At 39.4% G+C, this 23,509-nt stretch overlaps 1 protein-coding gene across 12 annotated transcripts in view; it reads right to left on the reverse strand.

Moving 5' to 3' along the window:
* Positions 1-23,509, reverse strand: part of lrp1bb (low density lipoprotein receptor-related protein 1Bb) — a 339,637-nt gene that overhangs the window by 241,032 nt on the left and 75,096 nt on the right. For 10 of the 12 annotated variants that reach the window (XM_054788300.1, XM_054788299.1, XM_054788295.1 and 7 more), the window contains exon 2: positions 1,022-1,144. The exons of 1 other annotated variant lie outside the window; for it this stretch is intronic. In XM_054788300.1, coding sequence (XP_054644275.1) covers positions 1,022-1,144 — 123 coding nt within the window. The remainder of the gene's footprint in view (positions 1-1,021; positions 1,145-23,509) is intronic. One more of the 12 variants, XM_054788296.1, reaches the window with a different exon arrangement.

Below are 23,509 nucleotides of genomic sequence, written 5' to 3' on the forward strand. Positions count from 1 at the left end.
TGTATCATTAAGTGTTTAAAAAGGATAAATACAGACTTAAAAGCTGTTTTAAAATATAGTTTATAGGTTATTCATTTCATTATATGAAAATGCAGACTGTAAAATGTGAATCAATGCTGAATACTTATGATTACACTTCAACACTGTGTGTGAATTACCAAATGGTTTTCCAATCATTGACATATTGTATATTCTGTGATTATGCTATGCATGAAAAGATATTTGGATTAATAGGAATAACTTGATTTCAAGTCACATCATGAACAAACTAGAATATTGATAACATTTCAGATAAGACACACAAAAACTACCCGGGTAGTAGTAGTAGTAAGAATAACGAACGGTGTGCACACGCAATTTAAAAGTACAAAAACATTTTTTTTTCCCATTTATTTAAGAGCTGTACATTTTGTTTTCATTTATTGTATATAATGTATATAATGTATATTTATTGTATATAATGTTCATATTGCCAGTTTATTGTGTGGCAATAAATGTTTACACTGTTCAATTTTCCCACAACTCACTTGTTCGACTCTTTTTAGTGAGTCACCCAGATGAACAAGGGTATGCAGCTCTCCAAAACTAGCTTGAATGTAAGCGTCATTACCTTTATGGTTACTGAGTAACACTAAGGGTGCTACACATTATTGGTGACATGGTAACAAACAGAAACTGGCGAGCACCATGAGCCAACTGTGTGTGCACTCAGATGGTAAGCGGGGCTTGCGCACTAAACTGAGAAGCCACGCTCACGGTGGCCTCAGTTTAGGTTTCTGTCCCTGTATTTGATCAGGAAATTGATTTTTACTGACGAAAATGTTAAAAAATGATTGGAATTGTACAGAAAATGAATTTATAATACAGTTTTCAATGGACAGATATTTTTATTTTATCCTATTCGTTTTTGGCATTTTCATCACGACAGGTGAGGCTCTCACCTGCCTCCCCTGACCACACGTCACTGCCTAAAAGGTAGTAGAATATCAGGTATGAAGGATGGATGGAATGATTGACTTACAAGTCATGTCACTTTCATCTGAGGCGTCAGGGCAGTCGGGTTCGCCATCGCAAAGCCAGGCCTCAGGGACGCAGGTTTTCTGATCGTGACAGTGAAACTCCCCTACATCACATAAGATGGCTTCTGGGTGGAACAAGGAGAGGGTGGAGAGAGAAACAGGAAGAATGTATAGTATGAGATGGCAAAGTGAAAGTGCGTCACGTTTCAAGCACAGTATGAGCTCATGAGGATGATTGCGAGTGGTGAGGATGTGGCTTCACCTGGTCCTGCTGTCGAACCCCCTGTGGTAGAGAGGAAAGGTGACACTGACAATCACCATGGTTATTTAACAAGCACAACTCAAGCCCCACTTTGCCCCTTTTTGAACATGTGCCTTGATTTTGTAAATGCAATGCCATCCATCAACGGAGTCGGATCTTCTGTGAAGTGGAGCAGCAGGCCATGCATTTTTGTCGGCGGAGATTAAAATACTTCCGAAAGAGAGTGACTCAGACGTAGTGCAGGAAATGCCATTTTGACAGCTCCTCTAACAAAGACGCAACGTCCTTCACGAGAGGAAACTATTACAAAGCAGTTTAGTCGAAATTCCCTTTATCTCTCTGCCTCCTTGCTCTTGTACTTTGATTTGATGGAGGAATGGGGGAGTTCAGAGAAAGCTCAGTCGACTTAAGAGTCATAGTAGCCTTTCATTACGGCAAGTATCCATCAAAGTGTTGACATGTTTCCTGCCGGTAGCTGTCACAGCTACAGCTTGATGTTCCCCAAAAATGAGACAAGGTTTTGCAAAAAGAATTGTCGCAGTATGACCTGAAGATATTTTTCCTCAGAGTAAATAAAAAAAATGATCATTTATTTCTACACTTAACTCACAGATAATTAAAATAGATTTAATACCCTCTCCCACTCTCATTCCGAGCCTTTTATTTTTCCTGCAAAGATGCCATCAGGGAATGGAGAGGATCAAGTGGGGGATCTGGCATGCAGCATTTGAATAGTGGGACTGAGAAGTCGATGTGCTACCACTCAGTTCCCCGGCACCCTGCAGCAAATTCACTACCCGGGGACAGATCTGAAAAGGTCAACCATTTCATTCATTGCACCGCTCCCTTTTCCCACTGATGCAATACAGCTGAAATTTAAGCGTTTTACAAGAGGCCATTTTTAATTGTTTCTGCAGCATGATCCAACTTCAGAAGAAATAAAATTAAATGAATGCCATGCCATAACTCAGTGCTTCTCAAAGAGTTGGGCGGGGCCCCCTGGGGGGCGGGGGTGCGAGGCAGGGAGGACTTTCAATATTAGCGCAGACCTGCCAACATATATGAATTTGTCACACTCAGCATGCAGTTTGACTTTTGAATATGCTTGTATGCTTCACTGCTCTCCGTTGTGTTGCATTTTGCTGGTTTCAGTTTCGAGTTCAGTCAGTACAGCACAGATAAATAAATAGATATCACCAGTTTCTCAACAGCATTTTCAAATCAAAAATATTTCCGTCCGCCAGTGGGGGCATGACAGGAAATAATTAAGAACCACTTCTGTCACTGAAGAATTTAAGATAATCTTTTGCGTTTGAAATGTGTTTATGCTCATGACTGATGCCATCACAGTGGCATCGCAAGACTATAAAAATGTATATATATAAGTCACATGTGTGCTTACAGTATCTCACTGAGTGGCCTGCTGTTCAATGTTTGCCTTTTGGTGATCATCAAGCAGCCCAAAATTGCAATCTTCAGCACCATTTTGTCAGCACAGATGCAAACACATTACCAGCACAATGAATAACACAGTGGTGAAAATACACTTAGGGCCACACATCATCTTCATGAAGGCAACAGTGAACATATGCTGGGTTCGGGATTGGCAGAGGCCGTTTGCTGAAGTCCTCAAAGGAACGTCTGTTGCACCTTTCAAGCTGAATTGATTACCATTGAAAGCAGGTTTTGTGGCACGAGGGTCATTTCCTATCTAGTGATGGAAACCTTGAAAAAGACCTCAGAGCAGCCCTTTTACCTATTGATGCTCTCCCTCCTTTCATGCAACTTCACCTTGAAAGCTTGTGGGCCAAATATGTCAACCAAATGGCCTCCTATTTCATTTCATCTTCTCCTGGCAGCCTTTCTTGGACAGCTATTGTTGGAAAAAGCATAAGTGAGAGGAAGTATGCTCGCTGTTGGTTCTTCTCCCTATTTCACAGTATTTGAAGTTAAAAAAAAAAACAACATAATGGCACATTATTTATATTGAGATAGCTGAATAAGGCGGAAAACAAACTTTGACAAAGGGAAGAGCTAAAACAAACAAAAGGACTTCCAGTGAGGGATAAAGAAAAATATCCAAACTGGTTCAATTTCCATAAAAGTTGCAACAAAGTGGCACTGAGCCCGACACATTATCATGAGCTCCATTCCTGTCACCCGACAGCCACCACTGGCACAGCAACGATGCTCATTAAAGCAATCGGTCTTTTGAAGTGTGCCGAATGTTCTGAGGAACAAAGACTTATTTTGAGGCGGGCAAACGGAAAATGTTTCCATAGCCTCGAAAGCTTTACGATCTTGTGTGCCTAGCAGTTGTGCATATTGAGTATTTTTGTTTTACTTGAGATAAGGCACATTTTCCAAACTGACAACCCAATTTCGACCAAAGTCCCTGCAACACTTAAACTAATGTTAATTATTTATAAAGCTGAGCTCTGCAAGGTGAAGATAACACAAACTAGGGTCAATAAAAACGAGCTGCCACGCAAAAATTACCCCCGGGCCACACTTTGGACACCCTGACATAGAACAATAATAGCAGATCGTGTGACTGTAGGAAATAATTTTTGTAAGTAATGAGTATAATAATGAGCATAATAGAAGCTCCTGGAATTTGTCAACCACCCGTCCATGGAATTAATTAAACAAAAAACAGACCTTGTCACCCACCGACACATACTCAACAAAAACATACACCACTTTCGGTTTTTGCTTCCATCGTTCATGAGCAGATCTAAAACCTTTTCTATGTATACTCGTCTCTTTCCACTTTGCGGGTCGAATTTCGCGGCTTCTATCACGTTTTTTTCAAAAAATATCTTAATTAATAAATCATGCTGTTTTTTGGTTGAATACAGCCTATTATTAGTCAAAACATAGGCGTTTTTAAACTAATGTGATGTACTTTGCCTAAATTAAGCATTTCCAAGCATAAAAACGCATGAATTGAAGTACAAATCATTGAAAAGATACAGACGTTGTCGTAGTATTCTACATCGGTCAGTAGGTCTCAGCAACGTTACTGTAATGTTCTGTGAGACACACAATCACCAGACTTGATCGCGGGAAAACCAGACTTTTATTTCAGTTTTGAATTATCTCACAACAGGGACAATAATAACAAAAATAAAAATCCCTAATGAAAACAAGGGCTACTGTGGCGGCCACAACTCACGGGAAGATGAAACTCAACTCTGAACACCCGACGTCACTTCCTGTCCGCCACTCACTCTCACTCTGCTTCACTAGGGAACACATTTATACACCTCCACCTGCTTAATCAAAATGCTGTCACCTGCAACTTTCTTTGCCTCCATTTTAGGTTATTCATGTAGCCATGATCAAAAAGAAAGCAGAGATTCGAGGCGACAGCGAAAGTGGGCATGGTTTAAACGGAAATCGGTGGGGCTTCAATCCGTAAATTAAAAGTCTGAAACTGACATAGATTGATCAGAAGTTGCTATATTTATTGTTTATTTGAAAACTATTTACAGAACCACCTCAAAATTGAGATTAAAATTACGTTTTTGATCACAAAAGTAAATGACCACTTACAAAGCATATTTTTTTATGATGTTTTTAATTTTTTTTTAATGATCTGTGTGAAGTGGGTGATTCTTGCATTCGTTCAGTGATGGCAAACTGTGAAATAATCTGTCAGCCTTTTTGACTGTATTTTTCTCAAAAGCACCGTGTTCAGTATTACAAGCAACGTTAACCAACTGACTTTATATCACCAGCCAAATTAGAAGCAAGCAGACGAAGAAAAAAAAAAAAAACACCGGCAGTGACCAACGCAACACAAGCCGTTTACAGCTCTGCCTTGTACAAATGCACCGCGTACGTCACGGAACAAGTCTACCAACTAATTTTAAATATCATACAAAAAGATAAGCAGCAGCGAGCGCTTATTCAGGCACCACGAGCGAGCAAGGACCAGCAAATTCAGACATTGTGAGTGCGAGGAGATTGGTCTTTATGCGCACTGAGTATGTTTTTACACACACCAATTTTGGCATTAATGTGACGCCAAGCGAGTCTGTTTAGAGAGGGGTGGTCGCTGTGTGTGACTGGCCAATCACAGAGCACACAGAGTGAATACATAAGTAGTTACCCAATGACGATTTTCCTTCATCACAATTACGGATAATGACGAGACATACTCATTTCATGCTCGTACTCGGCAAAAATGTATTATCCGTAACAGATACTAGTCTAAAATGAGTATCCGGCTCATCCCTAGTCATTATGCATATAAAGATATGTAGTATACATTCTGTGCCTTGCCTGTTGCCCGAAGTCAGCTGGGATAGGCTCCAGCATGCCCCCGCAACCCTAAAAAATAGGAGAAGCGCTATAGAAAATGGATGGATGGATGGAGTATACATTCTCTAACTTAGAACACAAGGATTTTCACAATATGGCAATAATCCGTGTGAACAGTTTTTGCTTGTTTTAAATATGGTGACTTGCTGACTGTACAAACTCGATCCCAAAGAAAATGAAAATCATACATTAAGATGATGCAAATGTTAATCCTAAAGATCCACTCCATAATTTTACATGTTTGTTGTGTTTGTTTGAGGTCATGTGTGAGCTGCAGCCAATACCCTTTGGGTGAGAGGTCTGGCACACCCTGTACCGGTTGCCAGTCAATCAATTGGCAACCCTAAAGGTCAGTAAGGACAAACTTACTGTCTGTCATGCATCTTGATTCATGAATTTAAACCATCTCACACTGTCATTGCAGACTTAGTGTCCTGCTCAGCTGCACGTCATATGCATAATGAAAGGAGCAGGAGATGATGAGCCAACCTAAGCAGGTTATTAAGTATAACAACAGCATAATGCAGTCCTCGCATGAGTCGTCAAATCCACCAAAAAACGTAGTTTAGTGCGATGCATCTCAACGATGTTTTACGTGTGTATAATGATTTTTAATGACTTATTACAAGTAAATCTCTGGAAGTGACATACTCCATGTGGTATTTAGGCTTAAATGTCATTCGAGTCAAGTCTGATGAGAATATGACTGAAGAAAGGACCGTGACGCTGCTTAATGATGAACCGTTTCAGGAACGACATGGTGCAAGTGGCTGCAGAATACAGTGACGTGAGATACCACTGATTTCGTTTCTGGTCCGATACTGAGTAAAATTCAGGCTGGTAATGACGATACCTATCTGATACTGACACTTTGTGCATATTCAACTAATGTGTCCAGTAATTTTTTTAAAGTTGTGTATTGCATATCATCGCATAAATAATAGAATACAACAGAAGAATAGACATTTAATTAATAATTGAAATAATAATTTAAATATTATACTCTGGTTTCCTCCCACATTCCAAAAACATGCATAGGTTAGGTTAATTGGTGACTCTAAATTGTCCAAAGGTATGAATGTGAGTGTGAATAGTTGTCTACATGTGTCCTGCGATTGGCTGGCAACCAGTCCAGGGTGTACCCCGCCTTTCGCCCCAAGTCAGTCATGGCTCCACTTACAATTGGTCAAACATTTCAGACAAACATTACTTCAATTGACTGAAGTATCAAGAGTATCAATATTTTGATTTGAGAATTGATTTTAGAGCATGAAGAGCTGGTATCAGAAGTATCAATGTTTCAGTATCAATCCACATCACATGCAGAATATTGATCGGCCAACACACAAAGAAGTGTACATGTGAAGATGTAGGCTAAATCTTGTTCAGGATAAAATCGAGTCATTCTATTAATGAGAAGGACTTGGATGGCTTCATTAGATACTGGCTGACCTTCACCACATAATAGTTGTGCTCTTATTTTCTCTACAAGAGCTGGGGCATGTCAACAAATTATTAAAAGGGAGTGCCATGTAAAAGTTTCAGAGAAAGACAAAGGAACAACCCCTTGCTCTTTGACATTAATCTCTGAACACGTAAATGAATGAATCATAAGAACCATCACATGCTATTTACTGTTCTAATGTGAGCCAGTCTTACAGCATATTAGGTTCACACAGAAACACCAATTATACATTTCCATCAAGGGATTTTAGTGTTCCACTGATTTGCACTTGACCTTTAATTTCCATAATGATAACGACGTTGCAAAGGCTGTAATTAAGTAGTTGTCCAATTAACAAACACATTGGCAGCTTTACAATAGGACCAAAACACATTCTTCAAACATTTCCAACTGTCCTTTGTGTCCAGGTTTTGTGTCCATGTTCACAGCATCATAAAGCTGTATATGGCTGACTCGCCTGTCAGTATAGAGTGTGTTCGAACAAACTTTCTGAAAGCATGTTTCTGAAAGTCAGCCGTAAAAGAACATTAGCAGGTATCATGCTTTCGAGTACATCTGGCCAAAAATAGAACAAATTTAAAGTGTCCTAGGTGGCTTATACCAGAGCATTTTTGTGTGTTGGGTTGACACACCAGTGGCTTAGACACTCAAGCTTAATCCAGAGAGTCAACAAAAGAAAATCCAGAATTGATAGACATGGTTTTTCTGGTTGGAAGGCTGGGTATATCCGCACAACGAGTGACATCTTCAATCATGAACATAGTTGATTTATTGCCTCTCTGATAGCGTCAATTCAAACAAATTTACTGGCAAAGCGATTTCAGCAAACATGAACTGTCTTTGCACGATTTTCACTGCAGTATTAGTTGAAACCATTACTTGCACAAGTACTTGTACTAGTAAAATGGAGTTTGCTTATTTTTCTACAAGTATAATTTCATTTGAACCATGAACAATGGTAGCGGTTGGATTTATTTGAACATACATATGTTATACTTTGGTATACGTCACATGTTACAATTCACAATTCCACATATCCAAGAGGAGTATGAAAAGGCAGAACTTATTTAATCCTTACCTATCTGCCTTTCACATCGATTGCTAATACATTTGTTCACAAATCTATAGATAAGATGACTCGAGTTGAAGCATACCTGTCAACATTTGCACTATAAAACAAACGGATAATGAAGGGAAAATAAGGAACTGTCATATGAGTACGTGTAACAATGTGCAGCGACAGTGTTGTTTTTCTGGCGTGCTTCTTTTATTCTGATTAGATTTTTTATTTTTTTTTTTCATGAAAGTTCAAATAGAGAAACAATACGGGAAACTATTAAAATAGGAGGACGCCTGGAAAGAAAGATGGTAGTTTCCCGGTAAAAACGGTTGAAGACAATGACAACTGCTGTATATACTGAAGACAGACAACTATGATATGAATAAACTTCATGTAGAGATGAAATATGTGCTCCGCCCTGTTTAGTGTGCAGCATACTTTGAATAAGAATCAGTAATTTTAGCACTTTCACGTTCATGGTAACACAACACATCAGAGATGATGATGATGATAATAATAATGAATGAATGGCACTTTCGTCTTGAGACTTCTAAAACACCTAAACACTACAGAATATAAGAGAGTTATAACCAAGGGTGGTTGGGGTGTGCTCTAGCGTTGTTTGGGGGGAGCTCTGCGATATAGCTGATTCCAGTCAGTACATCTCCGGTATACATGCATTTTTTTTTTTAATGTTTCCAAACATCATATACCTGTCATTTGTAGCTTACTAATCATTCAATTTCGGCGCTGTATGGACACAGTTCTTTTGTTTCAATGGCAATTAAAGGCATTATGCTTAGGTCGTGCATGCAAAGTTATAAAACACTTCAAAATGTACCTCTGTTGTTTTGTGACGCAGTTAAATTAAACTGTCTGTTTATCCAGTCCTGTATTTGGGGCACATAAACACAAACAACAATCAGGACCCGTTCCCCCACCCAAAGGCGAAGGGTAGTTCATTGGGTTAAACTCTAACGTACAGGCCCTGAACCGAAGGGCAAAAGGAATTGCCACCCCTGCCCGTCGCCGCTCACTGCTGGCAACGCCAGAGTGGAATAAAGTCCAGCCCCTCTCCAGTGGACTGGTTCCAGAGCCCTTGCTGTGTGTCAAGGCGAGTCCGACTATATCTACTTCTATACCTCATGCACCAGCTCAGGTTCAAAATAATTACAATTTATTGATAAAATGAAAAGAAAACACAAAAAAACGCAACCAGACTCTTGTGGGCAGCACGCTAGCTATCACTGCTGATTATATGGTCAAATGAAAGTGACTTGAGATGTTCTGTCCAATTTGTGTACATGCTTACTTATATTATAGAGTGGAATATTTGTTAGCGTCATGAATCTGTTCCATAAGGACCAATCCTAACCAAAACGTACTCTAACCAAATACATTTTCCCATAAGAAACCATGTTAATCCAATTAATCACATGTTCAGTGAAGGTAAAAGACATTAAATGTTAATTTATCCCTTTCATTCCTCATTTATATGCATTTAGAATGGTTTCATGCATGTAGAACTACAAAAACTGTTGTTAATATTTTTGAGACTTGTGGCATATCTATGTTGGTTAACAAAGAGCTACAGGGTCAACCACTGATGACATCACAGACTTCCAGTTCCTTTTCCCATGTATTAGTTTTGTGATAAAAAATACATTAAGAACACAGCTGGACTGGTGCAGTGTATTTAACTGATAAACATGCTAACCGGGGCCTACACTAAACGGGGTGCCACTGTATTTGTACAATTCAATACAAAAAAAAAAAAAATCATTCCCCTCCTCACCCAGGAGATGAGAGCTCCACCTTGATAGACATTAAACTATAAAAATAGCACACACGTTCTTCCAACAAGATTGACTGGCTCATACTGTGAGCATCATAGAGGTGCAAAGACTGAGAGACAGCAACATGTTGGACAAGCTGTTTTAATCTTTAGTGCTAAATATGTGCCAATGCTGCTGTCCTTTTAGGCTGGCATACAAAAACTTCACATGTCCAGTGAGTGGATCCAATACATGTTTTCGCATTTATACAGATTTAGCATTAAATGAGAGTGGGCTGTCTGAAGCAATTTTCATCTACCAACAGCAAAGTGCATTAAAGTGCAGGAAGAGTATAAATGTTCCTGTCATGAGGGTTATACAATTAGACAATTTTGCAATCATCATTATTTTTTAATCCATCTCAATAAGGTTATTTGCTTCCGTTAATGATGTACTTTAAGATTGAGGTCCATATACAGTATTGCTGAATAATCAACTGTTCGCTAGTGTGATTGTAGCCACCAGACATGTATTTCATTTGCATGACAATGTGTCATTATACTCCCAATGATAACCCCTTCATCCTCTATCTGCCGCACACCCTTTTCCCCTGCCCTATCCAAGGTCACTTAATAACTGTGTTCTTCTATCTTAACCAGCAGCGGTCTCAGGAATTTATACACCACTTCATGTCGTGATTACCAATCAGGTGGTGTAATGGCTGCTTAGGCAGACAGGGTTTCCGCCATCGCTGAGGGGTGAAGTGCCTGTCAAGGTTGCCAGTGAGTGACAATTGTCCAATGTGCGCTGATTCTCTGTGGGGCATGTCAGTATACCTCAGCTGGAGTCCCCAGATTAAACTGCATTATTTGAGGTGAGTGAGGGCTGTTATGGTGAGGAATCACATCCCTCACAGCTCCAACGTGGCACCATGGCAGAGTGCGGGTGAGCTACCCGTTATGTAACAACGAAGAACCTTGGGATGCATTATTGAATTAGGTTTAACTCCGAGTGCTGTAATTGCAATGTTACAACACTGACAAGATGATCGTCTATGTAACCGGAAAATAAGGGTAAGGTTACAACATTAAATAACAAATGAACACTCGAGTGCATTGATGACTCGAGTGCAACTTTTGCTAGGTTGCCACCTTGCAAAAGCTGACAACTTTTATTGTTTTAATGAGGTGTTTCACTGCAGTTTAGTTAAACAATAGAACAGACAGTTTGCAGGCCTAAGCAAAAAATACAAATGGTTTCCACCAAATTGACTGTGAGATTAAACGGAACACTGCAAGAAAAATGTTATTTCTGATAAAAGGTCAGCAAATGGCATCTTGGCTCAAATGTCTACACGTAATCAGCCACTACCCATTGCTAATGTGACATTTCTGTCTCATTGTCTGCCATCCTGTCATTGATGCAAGTGATTAAAATGAACTTGCCCTTTATTTAAGTTTCCATTTTAAGCGCACATTGATGCCAAACATCAATTGTGCATCTTCTCATCCTAATCAGATTAGCTTCATTTCACTTAAAATGGGGCAATATGTCGCTCCCTGTATGCCTCACAAAACACGCTATTACTTTGATTGTGCAACTTATCAAGCAGTCAAACAAAAAAACAAGAACATGTTCTGCGCACAGTTGCATCCACTCGTTAGCAAGGAAAATAGGAAGGTCAAACTGGAATTCTCCCCAAAAAAGTACAGAGATGAGGCTGAACAATTCACCCGTCCATAAAACTTTTGCCTCAGGATTTTTGAGAGAGCAAATGAATGAGTGGTTTGCATCTTTTAGTGCAGTACCTTTGTTCATGAAGTCTTCTATGAAAAGTAGACTATAATAACTTCACTGCTCCCCTGTTGGTGATGGCACTACCAGCTGTTTTTGGGTCTTTCTTTTCAGCTCTTACAATGTTTCTGTCATCTACTGTTGATGTTTTCCTTGGTCTACCTGTTGAACGTATGCTACTTTCCACACCAGTTGTTACTTTTTTCCTCGGGAAATTACAAATGATTGTACTGGCTATTACCAATGTTTGTGCAATGGTTAGGATTATATATAGGATTCATAATTGCTTGTTTTTTTTGACCCACAGACAGCTCTTTGGTTTTCATGTTGGCTTTACCTTGAAATGCAGTCGACACAGGCAAAACCTAGTCTACCCAATCTGAAACTGAGTGTAGGCATTCAGTTAGTTACTGATTGAATAAGCAATGTAAAAGGACATACCTTGGCAACAACACACACCTGACAGTCACATGTTCCAATACTTCTGCTCACATGAAAAATGAGTGGGTTCAAACCCAAATGTTTTCTGTCATATGGCAAAAATCAAGAAATTTACCTTACTGTTCCAATAATAATTTTGCATTCACATTTTAATCTGTTCTGTCTATTTTTCTTTTACATACATATCTGTTTTCTGTATTGCTAAAATGTTCTCATGTGGAATATTTTATTGTAAAGTCCTTTTAAATGGAAGTTATACGTAGTATTTTTTTTTTCCATTGTGCCACAAAGATTTTTAGTTTAAATAAAATTAAAATAAATAGTGGTCTCACTGTCAAAACATGGAAGTATGGCACCACCTTATGGAATGTTTACAATGACAACACAAGCCATATTAAATTATAGTCAATATTTCAGAATAATTCCCACCAAAGGTGCACTGTATATATATTGGTGGGGTGTATTCATTTGAAACGAACGGCTCCTCAAGATCACGCTCTCTTCAAAGAGCCATAAATCCCATCTCTCTTGAGCCGAGGAGGGAGAAAAGCACAGCACTGATCCACACCTGTTTGTACAGCGTTAGTGGCAGTGTGTGTTTAAAGCTTTAAAACCAAGCTTGGTTTATGCTTCTGCATAGAGGATCTTGCATACGCCACGCAAGCTCACGCCTTCCCCCCCAAACTCTCGTGCATAAGGTGACTTAAGGTGACCTCCAACAAATCTAACAATGTGGACCGCAAACACTGTGATGACAGGTTATTTCCTGTGTGTATAAAGCTCACTCAGAGGGCGTACAGCCCATCGTCACAATCGCCTTCATCTCTGATTTCGGATCAACATTTGCAATTAAAATGACTGTTGTACAGCATAGATTAGCTTCAGCTCCAATAACACTTTGTCTCTCTTTAATTTCCATTGTTCACTAAGACAACTAACAAGCTAAATAGACGAGTGTCATGATTTACTGTAGGTGAACATTCATATGAAACATACACAACTGTTTGTCATGGTCACCACAGTGGGGTAGTGGCGGTTTGCACATCTGCCTTATTCGCTGCAAGAGTAGCAATGTACAGCAAATACATCAATGGGGTTTTTTCTAAAATATGTGAAGATGAGACCAATTTCCAACATATCAGTGAGAGATTATGGACCAGACTGCCATTCACCGACATAAAATCTCAGCTGCCACTGAGGTTAATGGTGTGGCTGGTATTGATCAGTCCCATGCAGCTGGTTGCTTCATCTGGAAAGACTCTCGAGCATACAGATATGCTTTTTTTTTTTTTTTTCTTTAAACAGCACTGCCACAAACATCTCAACAATGATCTCGCCCAGTGTCATCTGAGCATTCTTAATCTGTAAAGGCTATCTGTTAAATTGAGAGTGGAGTGCATCCAGTGAATGATTATACAGTAATAATAGATTATCCCTAGTAATTGACAAAACAAAACACCAGTGAAGCCAATAAAAACCTTAAAAAATGATAAGCTGATCGAAAGTGACAGTGGAACCTTGGTTAGCGTCATGAATCTGTTCCAAAACATCCGACTCAAACCTAAACAAACCTAACAAAGTCTAACATTCCCTTAACGTTGAGGGAACCAAAGTAACATTCATTTATGGTTGGGGACCATTAAGGTAAGGTTCGGAGAACCAAACATGTAACCAATACATAAAGTTCAGAGCAGTGGTTCTCAAATGGTGGGTCGGGACCCAATAGTGGGTGGCGGAACTGTTTTCAATGGGTCGTCGGTCTTTACATAAAATAATCATGTAATGACCCAATGTCTGTGACTGCACCTCAGATTCTTGTCTGCGCTATTCGCTTGGTACACCGCCGCGAGGCGCATGCCATGTTTCTCGGCGACTTTGTCAAGCTTGAGTGGGAAAGGAAGGACATACAGTGAAGACTTAACGTGCTGTCCGTCCAACACACAACTGCAGATAACTGCTGGACAAGAGCACGCCATATAGAGACAGCTTCTCTGCATTGTAGCAAAGTAAGTTTAAGATGAATTCCAGTGATGGTGGGTCCTGCAGCCAAACCGGTTGAGAACCACTGGTTTAGAGAATGCCACAAACACCTTTCCACTACAACCAACAGTGCATGTTATCAGACTGTTCTGGGAACCAAAAATGGCTAGTACAGTACAGTTGGACAACAATTTAAAATGCATGTAAATGACAAATGAAACAGATAAATTAACAATGTAATGTCAGTTTTACCTTGATTGAAGACCTTGGTTGACAAAAATTGCGATGAGTCAACCGCTGATGATGTCAAAGATGAGGTACAATGACTTCCGGTTCTGGTTTCCATGCTAACACACTGCTAACAGGGACGTTTTGTGATAAACATACATTACGAACACAGTTGGACTCATGCAGTGTATTATTAACGTGTCCCAAAACTAATGAAAGTAAGGATATGACAAGCAACACTTACTACTCGTTAAAGTATGCAACAGTTTGTTTTCCACATCTTAGCCTGAAGCACAGATTCATCTGTGTTAATACTTCCTAATATAAAATAGCTATATTTCTCTCTAAAGCTGTGGGACAGGAAGAACAGTCTTTTTGCCCAGCAGATAAATAAAGGAATTGATATCATAAGTTTATATACACAATCCTAATATACAAAGAAGCATGTTAAGAAACCTTTTAATCAGCATATAGACACGTACTAGATATTCTTAGGTCGTAATACTGAACCCGATAATTGCTATTGTAAACCTGCTATTGTAAATACTTAAAGGGATAGTTCGGATTTTTTGGCATGACGTTGTATGACATCCCCATCAGCAGTGTAGTGCATCAACGGTGGGTCCCGTGAGCCCCGTTCTGGTCGGATTTCAGTGATGAGGAAAGTAGTTTGGCTTCTCAAAACAATATGCGTTCCAAAGAGTAATACATCTGCATCACAAAAATGCCTCCTCGAAAAAATAAGACCTCACAAATCGTTACTTTCTCGCTGTTCATATCAGTACGTGCCATTGCCTGTCTATTGTTGTGTATGTAATGAAGATGGCTGCGATGCTCGCATCTTCATCCACTGTGGAACACATACGCAAACGCGTCCAGTCCAACTGTGAATGTGATGAAGATGGCTGCAACGCGTGGACAGGCGATATATTTTCATCAAAATAGTCGTCATGCCAAAACATTGTGTTGCTGCTGGATGTCCATAGTATCTGAGTAATACTGTCAGACAACAATGGATGACGCAAGTGCAGAGAACAAGAGTCAGCTGGAGGCTGACCTCGGGTTCTGTCTGTTGCAGTGATCATTTCAGTGAAGCAAGACCTTTACAAGAAGCGTTTGGCTTAAAAGCACAGTATAAACACATCTCGATAAAGGATGCTATTCCGCCGGTCCAAAGAAAAAAAAAACAAGACAATAAAGAACTACCACTATTTCGAAGTTGGCACAAGAGAGTAAGTCATGTATTGTTTACATAATGTCTTCTCAACACTGTTCCATGATAGTAACACGGCTGCAAAGCATTATACATGTTATATAAACATCTTTTGACAGCGATATGTTTACTGTGGTGGGGCGGCAGCGGTGGCGAACATTCGTCGTCGACGTGAGGTCACATGTATAGCCATTAAAAACCCATTCACGCTCATTAAGAAGCTGATTTAAAACAATAATTGAGGGATAAGCAACTCCGGAGTAATTTACACTTACCATTCTGTGTTTTGAAGGCAACCAATCTCCATCTTCATGTCTTACGGCTTAAGTCCCTGTTCTACAAGTTCTCTACTTCACTGCCAAATGTTTCTTTCCTCTTTTCTCCTCGAAAACTATTAACACATCACTCAAATCTTTGCTATAATCACTGTAAACATCCCCTGTCTCGTACACCACCATGTTTGCTTACCTGAGCGATATTACCCAAATGTTACTTTTGGAAATGACACTGAGCTGCGAGCCAGTTCGTCATGGCTGGCACCATTTATTTACCGGTCACGTTTAAAAAAAATAAAATAAAAAAATCAAACAACGTAGAACATAATTGCAAACAATCTATAATATACTTAAGCAAAGTTGAGGAATCATGTCAGGGACCCTTTAAGAGCTACAGTGTTTTCAAACACTTTGCAAAAGGCTTCCTCTAATTTTTATTCACACTTTGAGGCCAGCATACCATTTACTTTTGAGTACACTAGACAGGAATTAAAGGATGAAGAAATCAAATACATTTAGATGATTGAAACATCAGAGCAAACACCCAAACCGCATCAGTCTTTTCTGGATGCCCCTGAAAATGAAATAGATTTGCTGTATTGAGCAGGGCGGTAAGCATTTATGACTCAAATCCATTAGAGGAGTCGATCAGGTCAACCTCTTTGGGGCATGGAAGTGAGTCAACAAAAGGAGGATCAGATCTTCGTTATTGGCTGATTAAAATATTGAAGGTGCAGCGTTGAAATGACAAATGGGAGATTGTTAAGCATTCTCCTTCCCTCTCGCAATCGAGTGAACACTGCAGTAGTGTGACACCACGCTCCTAAGACTATAATTTAGAACATATGGCATTCGGAAAAAGAAAGTCCAAAGGTCATCAGATGCGTCCTGTCATGCATAACACACCAAAATAAAGATTAACAGGAGATGGCCATTTTGAAATGGCATGCTAATGACGACTCCCATATGACAACAACTAATTACCATGCTTTATGCTGCATGAAATGGCAGACTTCCTACATCCCATTTCCATCATACTAAATAGAACGGCTATGTTCAAAGTCTTTGATCAATTTGCCTTATATTCCACCTGATATAGATAAAAACTGAATCATGTCTCCTTGAAACGGCTATTGTCAGTTTAAAAGCTGTTATTTCTGTTCACTACCGAGTGTAATAGGCTGTGAAAACACAAATTACTGGAACCAGTGACTAAGAACAATGTGGAACTTGCACCATCATGAAGTACTGAGGTACTTCACCCCTATGCAGTTAATTAAGAAGGTTGACAATAACTCTCACTTAGAATTAAAATGTGCAGTGCTCTGTATTATATTTAAAATATGCATAGTTAAGTAAATAATTAGTGATAGTATTACATAGTGACATATTAGTTATGTGTTTGCATGCTAACTACACACACTTGCTAGCACACATACAGTACACTTGATAACATGATAGCAACGTTGATCTTTCACACTAAGATGTTAAGGGGAACCTTGGTTAGCGTCATTAATACACTCCAGAAGGTCCGACTCAAACCGAAACATGCTCTAACCGAATACAATTTTTCCATAACAAATAATTCCAAAAATAACTCATGGCAAAACACGAATGTGGTGTCCATTTTGATCTCATGGCCACATCGTGTCATTGTCAACAAGCACATCTTCAACGAAGGTAAATGTAGCCTTAAATGTTAATTTATCCCTTTTCATTTGTCATTTATATGCATTTGGAATTGTTGTATGCATGTAAAACTAGGTTTTGTGTTAACATTTTCGTGAGTTGTGGCGTAACTGTCTTAGTTAGCAAAGAACTACAGAGCCAACCACTGATGACATCATAGACGGACACTTTTGAAGATATGCTCGTACAAACCTTGCTTGCTCACCTTCTGATAGATTTTGCCACTGCGGTACGTTCTACCAGCAATTAAAGACAATGTTCCTGTTTTTCAAAAGGGTTTTTGGTGTTTACATGGCCGTGCGCAACCGGGTTATTGCTAGTATTCAGGTTATGATAGGGTTATATGACTGCATGTAAACGTACTCCAAGAAGTGACAGGATGCCTCCCTTTTGGAGATGAAATTGTACATTTTGCTTCAATCACTGTAAAATAAATCTAAATTTTTTTGTTTATTTGCTTTCGACATAAAGAACAGATTTAGTGTCTTTGCTAAACATCACCGTTAAAAAAACAGCAGCTCAGAATTTAGGAATCAGTTATTGTCACAAAAGCCACTCACTCACATTGTGGGGAGGCCCAAGGCACGTTTTAGCAGTAGTATTTGCATGTATTCATGTAAGGCTTTGTTTTTTGGCTGGTGTCCATCTCAGTGAGGGTGCGTGTTGCGCGGAGGGGCAGTTTTTAAATATCATGTTTCAGATGTTTTTTGTCACATCTCAGCTGGTAAACATTGCTCACTTTAAAAGCTTGCAGTTAGTCTCGCAAGGGAATAACAAATGATGTTCATTCAGATTGTGACTTCACGTATGTTTTGTACTGCACCGCTATTGATCTGATGACAAAAACGTCAGTGTAAATACTACAAAAACCATACAAATGTGCACATTATGTAACTTCTGATATGGACCAGAGTCTCGGACAACAAGACTGAACACAGCCTTCCATACTGATTCAACACATTAATGAATAAATTCCTGCTGGAAGTAGTCAAAGTAAGCAATTGACTGTAAGTAAAGGGTTTATTTGTGTTTCGTTTTTTTAACTATATCCCCTAACAGTAAGGTAATTTCACATGGTGATGGCAAAAAGGATCATCACAGCACAGACTAAGAAGCTTTGTGGGAGCAGCAGTCTGTTAAATCTGATGTGCTACGGCCGAGGCAGAGGGATCATCTATCAATGCCACCCTCTGAGTTTCTCCTGAAAATTACCTGTCAATAACGTGCACAGAAATTCAGACAGGGAGTTAGTTTAGAAAAAAAAAATACAATTTACTTCTCTCGATCATATCCAGTAACATTTTTAACAAAAATATAACACACACCTATTTTTTTCGACTCATGATTCCATTGTCCCATAACATATGCGGCATTAAATTTGAAGCGAAGACATTTTAACTGGAACTGCCCAAGAGTGCGCGTCAAGATAAACACAACATGATGGAATAACCATCTGTTTAGTTCTCACTAAATTTGACATGAGTATCAGCATTTTCCTTGAGTATAAATATACAAATCTATCAAAATGCATGTAAGTGCAAATGCAACAGCGGATCAGAAGAAGAAACCAGAGGAAGTCTGTGCTCTCCTAAGTGTGTGCAGGTTCATCTTGAAGAAACATTTCTTTCCTACTGAAACTTGTGACTTCATATCACTAGGGGCGTACTCACAGTAGGCAATACATGTATGTACCGTGCTGGACACAATTACCACTCGCCTGCACTCACTCTGTGTATTCACGTGTCTCATCACTTCTATAATGCTCTGTTACTGCACTTTATCTGGCTCATGGACCATTTCCAGTCCTATTTTGAGTCGTGATTATTTTGCACAAAATTGCGCCTGTCATTAATTACCTGCAAGAGGGGATATTGCATTAATTAAATGATACGTTCCATTCTGATGTTTTACTACAATTTGTATGACTTAGTGGAATAATTCCAGTCTGACTTGAAGTCTTTCTAATGTATTTCGTGCAAGGTCGTCATTGTCTTTAAATTTTGCGAAAGTATCAATTACATGAATGGACATAGAACATAGTTACATGGTGATAGCCGGTGAGTGAGCATACTGTGGGTTTCATGTTTGCATCATTCTGAGCCTTTGTACAATATTTTACGTCTATTATGAATTGTGTCGCTTACCATTAATAATCTGCATGGAAGGGTCACATTTTTGTCATTCTATGACTAGACCACCTCTTCCCATCGTGCCAAAAGAGGGGAAACAAGCAGCACCTGGGTGAACACCTCTCAGCTGGCACACATGCCTTGACACAAATGGTTAAAGACCAACATATATAGCAGATCTGCTTCCTCCTTACACAAGTTTCACTAATAGTTGGCCATAAATCAAAATTGTCAGCCAGTTGTTCTGGTACTGTGTCTTAAAGTGTGTCCTGCAAACCAAAATCTGTCATTTCTTGTTGACCCAAGCTCGACATAAAGCTGGATGGTACAATTCCCCCAATGTTGTAGTCTGTCCAACCACTGTGTCCCGTGTGCTTATATTACCATACTATCAACTATATTCATAAGTTGTGTGATATTAATAACTCACCACTAATATTTGTAAAATATGCATACAGTGAGTACATCCCAATCGAGCATATTGCTTCTGCAGCGTCATCAGCTTGATTTAGAAAAATGCTCCTGGAACCTCACTGCTGTGCAAGCACAAAAGAGGCCACAGGAAGCTTTTAGGTCCAGGAACTCTTACTGTTATAAAGAACTAAAAGTTGCTGGGCATTTGATGGAAAAAGACAGACGACATTGACAATGACGTCTCTGAGTGAGAATTGAACCCACGCAGCCTGCATGGAAGTAAGGCAAGTGTACCACTACACTACAGTAATTAAAAAGTAATTTCAGAGCAGATTGTCACCATCTTACCTCACATGCTGTTCTCTTGTATGGTATATATTTCTCTCTAAGAAGCTCAAACAAAGAGCATTGCAAAGGCCATTGCTTCTCTTTAGCCGTTCTCTGGGCTGCATTGCAACCTGAGAGTCAATTGTCCCACAATTTAAAAGGTTTTTAAATTGTTTAAAAAAATAAGAGCAATGTATTTTGGTTACAGAGCTGGACTCTATCCTCAATGAGGAAGATCAAGAAAAGAGCCCAAAATGAAAGTACACAGAGTCTGTATAGCAGTTGTCGCACCCCTCTGGAAAGTGAAAGTTACTGTATTTTCCGGACTATAAGTCACACTTTTTTCATGGTTTGGCTGGTCCTGCAACTTGTACTCCAAAGCGACTTATATATATGTTATTTTTCACACTGACAGCCGCGAGAGGGCACTCTAGGCTTGTGTGCCAGTGTTTTATAGTGTATTATATTGTTACACTTCAATGCCCCTAGATGCCACTAATGTGTTAGGCAACTGTGGAGTATGTCTGTTGTATGGAGGAGCTGTCTGTTGTGCTGTCGCTATGCTAGAGACAAGATGTTGCCGACCGCTCTGAAATAAAGCCACCCAAACAAGAGATAAGTTTCTCCCTTTGAAGTTGATATATGAAGATATCACAGCCACTATCTGCTACTCCTACCGCTCCTCTACCACTGACAATTTACAATGTAAATATCAAGCTCTAAAGACAACTGAGGGGCTATCCACCTGGAAACGTTTTCGGGTCAAAATGGTAAAATATTTTATTATTTCAGCCTCTCATCCACACTGGAACAGCGTTCTTGTCTTATCTCTCTCTTAATAAATCGCTGAAGAAATTCCTCTTCTCGTAAGCAGAAGACGACAGACAAATGCGTGTCCATTCTTTCTTCTTCTATTGTTTGGAGTGTCACGTGGTTTCGTCTGCGTGCCTGTTCACAGCGCCACAAGGCTCTTATAAAGATAACTGAGAAAGACGGACCACAAATGCCCCCGAAACGAAAATCATCGTCTGCAGATTGCAAGCTGCAAACAGTGAAATATGCAACCCAAAACGGTAATCGAGCAGCAGAAAGAGAAACTTGTGATGGAGCGGCTGAAAGCAGAGGATACTCTAACTGCAATGAAGGAAAAAAACAAGGCGAATCGCGGGCTAAAAGCTAAATGGCCACAGCTAGAGAAACAAGTTCACAAATGGGTGCTTGAACAACGTGCTGCCTTGACAGGCTTGTCAACAGTGCAGTTACGTCTCCATGCCCAGGTCGGTGCCAAGGTGATGCATATAGATGTCTTTGCGGGTTGTTTTAATATGTTACGTTAACATACCCTCTTTTCACATTACGTTAACAGACGCCTATTTAGCCTGTTCATTTTATTGTTATTACTAGAACTTGCCTTTCAAGATGACATGTCTGTTCTTTGTCTCTGATTTTATCAAATGAATTTCCACCCAAAAATGTGACTTATAGTTCAGTGCGACGTATATATGTTTTTTTTTTCTCTTCATTGTGTATTTTTGGCTGGTGCGACTTGTACTCCGGAGTGACTTACAGTCCAGAAAATACGGTAAGTTTGTGTAGAAGTGAGAGTTAAGCCTGTGTGAATGAGAATAATGCATCTATTTAGTGTCTCCCAATATTTTTCCATCATTTGTACATGTTGCACAACTCTGATTGTGCTATTTGTGTGGGTGTCTCAAGAAGGCCCATGAGAAGCTATTACATTGAAAATGCACTGAGCTATAGGACTGAATATATAGATGTAGTAGTAATAATAATATCTAACAGCATGAAAAAGTAAGACATGCTTAATGATTTGGTTTGTCAGCCATGTTCGAGGCCATAGACGGAAACATTCTGGTATTTTCACACGGAAGCATGGCGGATCTTTTGGCCCATTCTCCCTTTAGTGGGTAAAGGACATTTCTGCTTTTACATATTGTGACCAAATTAGTCAAATTTTCCTTTTTTCTCCTGTCCCATGAATACTTTCTGTGCGTGAGACAAACAGAGAGGCCTTGGCAGTCAGCATGCAATAGAAAGGCATTTCTTTAAAATTATGATTTTTCTGCATAAACAGGCGCAGGTGCTTTGCAATTACTGGTAACAATATTGATTTATTGATGATTTGTTGGCTGTCTTTTGTCAACAGCATCTCAACATCGCATTGTAATGTTATACCGTGAAATGGAAGCCAGGACGATATGGTGAATAAAGGCAAAGTCCGAGAATTATAAGGTTAGAATTAGCTGGCTGTTGGAAATAACAATGTTAGCATGACGTGACTGATGCACTGGTATAATTAAATTGGCAATCTGGAATTAAATAACATTGACTATCTTCATTTGCTTGAGTCCACCCAGCTCAGTTCAGTGGTGAAGTATTTAGGAAGGATTAGTTTAGGCTTTCGTGAGAAGAGAGAAATAGGAAGTTTGTTTTTCATTGAGAGCATCAAACGGTGTTCATTGCTAAAGACTATAAATTCAACTACTTTGAAGAATGACAGTTATAGCTAATGGAGATTATTCTTTTGGAAGATTATCTTTGACATCTGTTTTTTTAATTATGCTAACTTAGTTTATCAATCGGCAGCTAAAACCACATTCCAAGTAAACATTTTATCTTTTCTCATTCTCTAAGAAATTTAATATAAATGCAATCATAATCGGTCAAACATGGCAAAGGAAAAAATACGAGCATAAGGACAGGTCACCGTTAAGGTCACGAGTGAGCTGGAGTCTATTCCAGTTTACCTGAAGCGAGAGGCTCAGCATACTGTGGACTGGTCATCAGTCAATAGCAGTACTGTACAGACAAACAGCCACTCACATTCACACCTACGGACAACCTCCAGGATATATCGATGTTTCGTTCACGTGTGTTCGCACTAATTCAACCAATCCCCTGAGAATTATGCGTGACTTTGTACCTTTTGTCCAATCCTAACAACTTCCATGTACATTTCGGACAATCATCGTCATTTTCAGGAATGAAATGTGTCCCTGAATAGGTGACACAACATTAACTGTTGTGTCAACTGTCAAATGTGTCGCTGCATCGCCCACCCATGTCCTCATTTCCTTGTTTATACTGT

The sequence above is a fragment of the Dunckerocampus dactyliophorus genome, chromosome 9, assembly GCF_027744805.1.
Source record: "Dunckerocampus dactyliophorus isolate RoL2022-P2 chromosome 9, RoL_Ddac_1.1, whole genome shotgun sequence".
NCBI lineage: Eukaryota > Metazoa > Chordata > Actinopteri > Syngnathiformes > Syngnathidae > Dunckerocampus > Dunckerocampus dactyliophorus.